The sequence below is a fragment of the Cynoglossus semilaevis genome, chromosome 20 (assembly GCF_000523025.1).
Source record: "Cynoglossus semilaevis isolate Cse_v1.0 chromosome 20, Cse_v1.0, whole genome shotgun sequence".
Taxonomy (NCBI): domain Eukaryota; kingdom Metazoa; phylum Chordata; class Actinopteri; order Pleuronectiformes; family Cynoglossidae; genus Cynoglossus; species Cynoglossus semilaevis.
Window position 1 is genome coordinate 5,125,957 of NC_024326.1, and position 8,120 is coordinate 5,134,076.

Below are 8,120 nucleotides of genomic sequence, written 5' to 3' on the forward strand. Positions count from 1 at the left end.
TTTAAACTCATGTCGACAAAGTAGTATCACTGTCCTCACTATACATATTGATATCTTCGCTCCAGATCTCAATCCCCATGAAGTTCAAAGGCGACGGCCATGTGGAGCTTCGTCCACCCAAGGACCTGGAGGATCTGAAGGCCTACACGGCCGTCTCTCTGTCCCTGCAGAGACCGGAGAGCAGGTTAGACGGACGACGCCGACGCAGACAAGCCAGAGAGAAAGGAAACATGTTTGTCTTGTACCTCGGCAACAGAGACGTGAGTGAATGAGAAACCTGAGAAACATTAACACCAGCAGTCACATTGGTACGGTACGCGAGAAATAAATAAATGTCGATTTTTTATTTAGTCTTCAAAGAATTACATCGGCATGGCCCTGAGGGACAACGTGCTGTATGGAGTCTACAAACTCAACGGCGTCGAGTATGAGATACAGTCGGGCTACATCACAAGGTCTGCATCGGAGCCAGCCACGTTCGACAGAGTGAATCTGAACAGGTAACGTTACGGCGATCACCTTGTCATATATATTTATGTCCATTTGTCATATATATACAGTAAATAATTACAAAATTGATTTCATTTATTCTGATAAGAAACAGTTTAGGAGTTCTAAGTGTTACTACTCAGGTAGAATTATTGGATATAAATTGCAAAAGTTTGTTTAAAAAATGTAATTTGATTAATTCAACAAATGTATTACTGGGGTTATGTTCATTTTCACAGCCCTTATATATGTGTTATATGGTTACAGATTACTATATGGAAATTTAAAAAACAAATTAGGCCTGTTTATAAAACAGGCAAGGTAATTGATATAATAATTAAATGAATAATTGTGTTGTTTTTTTTGTAATGTAAAAATGAAGAATTTACCAAGATGCAGAGTTGACCCTCATCAAAGACATCACATCACCCACTCCTGGTAAAGCCATAACGGAGAACAAACAGGGAGAGGAGAACAAGAACCTGCTGGACATCACTCCCAACGACATGGTTTTCTATGTGGGCGGTTACCCTGCCAACTTCACAGTAAGCAGACGATGACACAGACCAGATCGTGTGTTCATAATAAAAAATGGTACCGTAACGTTTTTGTTTCCTCCTCAGCCACCAAACTCTCTGAACTACCCCATGTACGAGGGCTGCATTGAGTTCAACTCCTTCAACGATAGAGTCGTCAGTCTGTACAACTTCCAAAACAAAAACAGAGTTAACGTGGAGACGCCGTGCAAGAGGTACGTGCTGGTATGGTTAGGCATGAAATACGTCAGTGTTACATACAGTATTGAAGTATAAGAAGAAACAATATTGCAATTTCCACCATGGACAGAGCTTAATACTTAGCTTAATACAGGGGTCTTAAAGTGAAACAAGTAGAGGACCAATGCTGCCACCATAATTTCAGTAGAGGGTGCCATTAATGTTCAATAATAAATACAAAAAGGTATAAATATTTTTTATTAAATAACAAACTGAAGCATTTTAATAATTGAAAAATAAAATTTTGAATCAGATCAATGAGACCACTTAACAGGAGCCTGGCTGCAGTACACAGCATCAATATACATTGCTTTTCTACCAGCCTTTTATTTTTATTATTCAGTTGTCAATCATCACCTATGTCCTATGATATGTTTCTATATCCTGCCAATGGGATCACAGTTTTAATATTGGCATTTTGTCCTAAAAAGAAAGGAGCACTTGAAACACTTATGGTTTATGGTTTCCTTGCCAGTAGTGTCACATTGGTAGCTTCCATAATTCCATAATTATAAAATGTCTACAGGAAAACTACCTCAGCTTCTTACTACATACATACATTAAGTCCATTAAAAAATATAAAGTAAAATTGCTGTCTTGTCTTTCTCTGTGTCTAGATACATCCCACCAGAGGATGCTCTGTACTTTGAGGGCACTGGCTATAGCAAAGTGTCGATAGACAAACCAGGTGCTTTCCTGCTAATAAGTGTGTCCATACTTAGTCGTTCAGAGAACGGTCTGCTCCTGTACTTGGAGAATGTGGTAAGTGTTTGGCTCCGTGTTCCTAAAGCGGAATGAGTCCAGCTACCAAAAGAAACCATCTAAACGCCTGTTCTCTCTTTGACACAGGACAACTACTTCATCGTCACCGTGGAGAAAGGTGTCGTCACTATACACAGTGATCTGCTCACAGCTCCAGTAAAGGGCATCGAGAAAACATTCCCGGTAAGATGTGTGTATTTGTAAATGAGAGCCATGTTTACATGACACGTGCTGCAGTAGGTTTGAAGGAATACAATTATCTTAATGAATGTATTTTTTTCTCCCAACTAGAACGACGAGTGGCTCAGCTTTCTCATCGTTATCACAAACAAGGGCAAGTTTTCAGTACGTGTTGCCAATACTGACGTGGCTGTAACCACTGCAGCGTTCACCAACGAAGGATTTAAAGAGTTTTATATCGGTGGTGCCCCACGAGATGTGAGGGAAAGGTATTTGATGTTTATTCTTCGTAAGTTTTAAGGCGGAGGAAGTTCCCCGACTGTCATGACTCAAATGTGGATTTTTTTGTTTCTTCCTCAAAGACACAACATCACAATACAGCCATTTAAGGCATGTATGAAGAACCTGCAGGTCAATAAAGTTTTCAAAACCGCTGATGAGCAAGTGGGGGTCAGCAGAGGATGTCCCCCAACGTCCCTGGTAGGACACTGTCTCGTATCCCTAAACCCACATCCCGTGTTAACCCGGAGTCATTCCATTGGTTTCTAATGTATTTTGTCCAATGCTTTTGTCAAGATTTCTCGTAAAGCAGAGTTCAGAACTGGCGGTTCCCTGTCAGCTGACCTCCCAGGCTTCAGTCTGGCTGATGATGTCACTGTCTCTCTGGGCTTCAAGAGCACACAGAATCAGGGTCTCCTGCTACAGAATAAACACCTGGTAGGAACTAGATATTGTTTTAAATATTTTTTTAGTAAAATTCCCTTTTCAGTCCACTTATTCCATATTGTCTGTTCCACTTCAGGCCAATGGGATTAAACTCGCTCTGGACAACGGCCACGTGGTTCTCAGTCTGAACGACAAGATCTGGAAATCAAAGAAACAGTATCAGGACGGCCAGTGGCATTATTTGACCGTGACCAGAAGAGCAGGAAGGTACGAAGTCATCACAGATTTGATGATGGACATCTGCCCAGGTGGCGCTATAGAGAAAATTGTGTCTCACTAAGTCATGACTTTCCTAACAGGATTGAATTGGTCATTGATGATGAAGATAAGGGTCAGGAGCAGAGTGGCAGCACATCCATACCTGACACAGCCGGGTCCTTGGTCCTGGGACACCACCAGTTTAAAGGCTGTGTTTCCAACCTCTATACTAGACGGTAGGTTTTATTCACACTGTGATCAAATATGAAATTAGTTGAGACTTTTCTTAGAGTCAGTTATTGATATTTTCATGTTTGCAGGCCAGCAAAACTGTACCAGGCTGAGGACTTAAGCGTCTTCCAGGCATCTGGAGACGTCCTGGTTGATGTTTGCACTTCTGACATTCCAGCTCAGTTGATGATCGATCGTGTTTCTAAGAAGGTGAGACCCAAATGCTGAAACTTGCAATTGTTTGTTCGAGTCTTATATGAACTAAGTGCATTATTTGAGGCAGAGAACCAAAGATCCTTTTTTATTTCTGCTGTTATTTATGTAATTATTTATGTTATGTTAAATGATATGACCATCCAAACTGGTCTGTACATGGTGAGATGATGATTGATATCATTATCTAGCAAGTGCTCTTGAGTAAGTAAGCATTGATTATCACTTTTTTTGTTACCTATAGTAGTGTGCAAAAAAAAACACTTTTAATTTTGTATTTAATTATTTAATTAAATAAAAGTATTTAATTAAGGCAGTTTGGATAACAGGCCTTTTTTCCAATTATTTATAATTAAAACATTTTTGTTTCACCAAAGGACCTCAAACTTAAAATACCAGCCCGCACATTTTTTCTTAGTCACAAATTCACACATCCACTTTCAGATCAGATCAGAATCTTTTTATTGTCATATGCACCAGGGAAGGTGATACGAAATTTAGTTTTGTACGACCCGTTCCAAGAAAAAAATCCACTTTCTGTGATTTGTCTTTTTTTTCCAGCACTATACTGGGAAAAATTGTCCTTTTGGTCATATTCTGACATTTCTGGTTTATTTTGATTGCCATGTCAATCAATGTCATGATTAACCCTGGTCAATCCACAGCTACAGCTCAGCTACAGCTAAGACAGTTCTACTCCACTGTACGATACTGTCTGCTTCTTACACTGTGTTTGTTCACATTTATTCTGCTGCCTTATTTCCAGAGGTGAAGAAGGAGGAAGCCATAAGTCCTGGAGTCGATGCTGGCCACAGTCCTATTTTTATGACATGAACACCTGCCAGTTTGCACCGTTGATTTATTTACAGTGTACCTTTAATAAAAACCAAAGCATGCGTGATGATCACATGAATTGTGGAAAATGCAATGTATCGTTGTCTCTTCTGTTCCAATCACTCTGCAACGAATCAAACCTGGTGGAAAACAAAGCCTGGAATCATTGCACATCTCTACTCTTTCCTTCTAACAGTCACTCACAAGCACGTTCCCTCCGAACTCACTGTCACCTCATCATCAACAAACACGCCTGATTATGATCTAATGGAAATCACTGTCACTGAAACAATCAATTTTCATTCTCATTCCATTCTCAGCATGTTTTTTAAATCACCATACAAATCTTAATGGAATTTACACTTTGGGGTCAAAATGTATATTACACTAGTTTTAAAATTGGATAAGGAACGTTTCCTAGGTCCCAGTGAAACACACTTGAATGTCAAAATCAATCTCCAGTATCCATTTTCTCAAATTATTGAACACCTTTAATTTGAGAATTTGTGTCAATAGGACTGTCATGCACTTTTTGGACAGATATTATATCTTTATTAATGATGCCATGGCTGTAAACATAGTTTTAAACTAGAAACAGTTTTAACAAAACAAAAAAAAAAGTCCAGGGACATTGTCTCAACTTTTCCCACTTTATATTATTATTTGTTTTTCACAGGATTAGTCCAATACTTACTGAAGAATTAAGCAACGATTTTCAAGGCAAATGAGTAGAACTAAATTTCTAAAGGCCTGGAAAATGTGTTTCAAAGTCATTCACTATTCAGCCATGAGCTTGTTTTAGAAATACTGATTCAAACTCTAAATGAAACCACAAACCTGATCACATAAAGTGCTACAGAAAATCATCCCTTACCTCAAGTCTCCATTATACCTTGTTATCTCTGTATGGATCTATTTAAAAAAAAAAACAATACATGAGCAACAGATTTACTTCGATAATATAGTACACAGTAACAAGCACAAGTCCCAAAACTAGCTGAAATGAGGCACTGGTTAGACGGCACTAACTCAAGGCACATTGTGTGACAGTAAGGAGTTGATTATTATTTGTTTCCAATATGTTTTATAAATTTTAATTAGCTCTGCCATTTAATCAGTGGACAGAAAATTGCAAAGATAAACCCGTTTGATTTTCACGGAGAATCAGAAAATCGATACATTCACAGTTTAAAATCAGTTGTTTTTTTTAGAGCCCCTTACTCAAATTTGTATGTAAAATCATAAAGGTTTTCATCTATGATTTGCCTACTAACCCTAATGTAGATAATACATAATAATCTTCGACATCATCACCATCACCCTACAATTATACTTTTCTGTAATCATAATGGATTTCTAATCTTATTCCACTATTAACATAACATTTATTGTTAGAGATCAGTGATTATTTAATCATTCACGTCAACATGAAAACTAGCAACAACATCAACTTTATATATAGATATATATATATAAATATATATCTATAAACTGTACATGTACTGTATATGTACATATATCTATAAAGTAAAGTAACGTCTTCCTGTTTTTACAAACCAATCAGATTTAAACAAAGTGATCATTATTTAAACACTTGTATTTGTGAACTTTACAAAACACTCATTTTGTGTTTTTACTTTTTCATTATTCTAGGTAACCATGTTTTCTTTACTGACTGGAGACCATCAAAAAGCTGAAAATCAAAACCTACCAAATCCATTTGTACCAACTTTCTGCTTGTTTTTTTCCCCTTATGTGTGTTTTGTAGGAGGTTGTGATGTCAGCAGTAAATGAGCCTGTGTCAACGTGCGCTCTGCCAGCCACTGTTCAACATGCCTATCGTATGGGAGGTCCAGTCAGCAGTCTGAGCTACAGTCTACCATTACAAGTCCTACTGCCCAGGTGGAACACACACACATATAGGACAGAAATGTTTTGCAGGGTCAAACTTTATGTTCATCATCTTTTTCATTGTTCTTTCCACAGGTTTTTAAAGCAGAAATCTTAAATACTTAAAACCCTTTAAAAATAAATATTTATATTTCTTCCATTTATTCACATAAATAAATATTTCTTCCATTTATTCGCATAATTCAAATCTTGTGGTCTGCTGCAGACCCCACTTCTCTCTTGATGTCAGGACGAGATCTCCCGAAGGCCTTCTGTTCTTTGCTACCACCCGAGGAGGGCGCTCTCACCTTGCTCTCTACATGTCCAAGGGCAGGATCAGGCTTTCTACAGGCAAAGAGAAGGAGATCTTCAACAGGGAGAAGTACAATGATGGAAAGTGGCACTCGGTCAGTAGACTCACATTCGATTCTGCATTTTAACACAAAATAAAATCCCTGATCAATTCATTTCCAGATTCAGAAATCAACATCATTCTTTTTCACATTACATTATCACATTGCCTGTAGGTCATTTTCAGTTTGGAGAAGAAGAAATTCAGGCTGGTCGTTGATGGGATCAGAGCCCTTGATGGTCAGCTGACCCACAGTGAGTCGACATCCATGCAGCACTTCATGCCACCCGTGTATCTGGGCACTGTCCCAGAGGCTCTGCACAAGCAGTTAAAGGTAAATAAATAACAAACACACACAGACACGGGATAAATTACACAAACCCTGTCACTGAAAATCAGTTCACATCTGTCCGTCTGCGTGTTTTCCCTTTGACTTGTCCAGTCAAAGGGTCTTCCCAAACACAGTGTGTCTGGCTGCATCCGCAACTTCAAAATGAATGGAGCTCTGATGACAAGTCCAGCCACAAACCTTGGTGCTGGCCCCTGCTTTGAGGGACAGCCTCAAAGAGGAGCTTATTTCTCAGGGAACGGAGCTCATGTTGTAATCAGTGAGTATAGTCTGATTGTACTGCACAGCAAAAAAAAAAGAAAAAATCTGCCATCTCAACAATAAAATCCCAGGGACTGGATACACACAGTAGCAAGTGAGGGGAACCCTACTAGGGTTTCCCTCAGGAAAAATACCAACTGTGCCCTCTCCTGTTTTCAGATGAGTCCTTCAATGTGGGCTCCAGTTTTGAAGTGCTCTTCACTATTCGTCCAAGAAATTCGACCGGACTTGTGCTTCATGTCAGTGATTCCAGCAGGACGCAGTATGGACCAACGGGCCGCTACATCAGTGTCTACACGACGGACAGGTGGGATTCTAGACTAATTGATGAGATTTCTTTACAACAAAGTTGATTCATTTTTAATAGCTGGTGGAGGAAGGTGGTGACGACGATTAGTGGGGACAGATGACAGAGTTCATGACAAATATAATAGAACAGTTCTCAAACTGTGGTACGTGTACAACTAGTGGTACACAAGCGCTCTCTAGTGGTACGTGGGGAAAATTCATATTTTATTTTTATACTATTACTAATACATTAGTCTCTATATTGTAACATTGCAGGTTGTGGCACAAGTCAACAATGGGAATGGGAACTTCATGGTGTCCGTGAAGCCTAAAGCCTCTTTGTGCGATGGAATGTTTCACAAAGTTTCAGGTACAATAAACAGAAATGGCATCATCATCTAGTAAGAGAGAGATTAAAGGACACGTCTGGATATTAAATGAAATGTATATCTTTACTTCTTGTAGTCATCAAGAGGAAGAATGTTGTGCAGCTCCATGTGGACACAGTGGATAATTATAAAATTGGGCCACCAGTCTCCTCTGTGACTTTGACCAAAGACACCTTGTATGT

General features: G+C 38.9%; 1 protein-coding gene across 3 annotated transcripts in view; it reads left to right on the plus strand.

Annotated features, from left to right (window-relative positions):
* The window catches only part of LOC103396180 (laminin subunit alpha-3), a 48,974-nt gene extending 40,854 nt beyond the window's left edge, over positions 1 to 8,120 (plus strand). For 2 of the 3 annotated variants that reach the window (XM_008334175.3, XM_008334178.3), the window contains 19 exons: positions 66 to 260; positions 352 to 500; positions 872 to 1,034; positions 1,113 to 1,240; positions 1,883 to 2,027; positions 2,115 to 2,210; positions 2,319 to 2,476; positions 2,570 to 2,687; positions 2,784 to 2,924; positions 3,010 to 3,140; positions 3,233 to 3,367; positions 3,452 to 3,572; positions 6,178 to 6,311; positions 6,526 to 6,706; positions 6,827 to 6,985; positions 7,094 to 7,259; positions 7,421 to 7,568; positions 7,826 to 7,919; positions 8,015 to 8,120. In XM_008334175.3, coding sequence (XP_008332397.1) covers positions 66 to 260; positions 352 to 500; positions 872 to 1,034; positions 1,113 to 1,240; positions 1,883 to 2,027; positions 2,115 to 2,210; positions 2,319 to 2,476; positions 2,570 to 2,687; positions 2,784 to 2,924; positions 3,010 to 3,140; positions 3,233 to 3,367; positions 3,452 to 3,572; positions 6,178 to 6,311; positions 6,526 to 6,706; positions 6,827 to 6,985; positions 7,094 to 7,259; positions 7,421 to 7,568; positions 7,826 to 7,874 — 2,517 coding nt within the window. In that variant the 3' untranslated portion in view covers positions 7,875 to 7,919; positions 8,015 to 8,120. Of the gene's footprint in view, positions 1 to 65; positions 261 to 351; positions 501 to 871; positions 1,035 to 1,112; positions 1,241 to 1,882; positions 2,028 to 2,114; positions 2,211 to 2,318; positions 2,477 to 2,569; positions 2,688 to 2,783; positions 2,925 to 3,009; positions 3,141 to 3,232; positions 3,368 to 3,451; positions 3,573 to 4,341; positions 6,132 to 6,177; positions 6,312 to 6,525; positions 6,707 to 6,826; positions 6,986 to 7,093; positions 7,260 to 7,420; positions 7,569 to 7,825; positions 7,920 to 8,014 lie in introns of those variants that run through there. The other variant, XM_008334177.3, reaches the window with a different exon arrangement.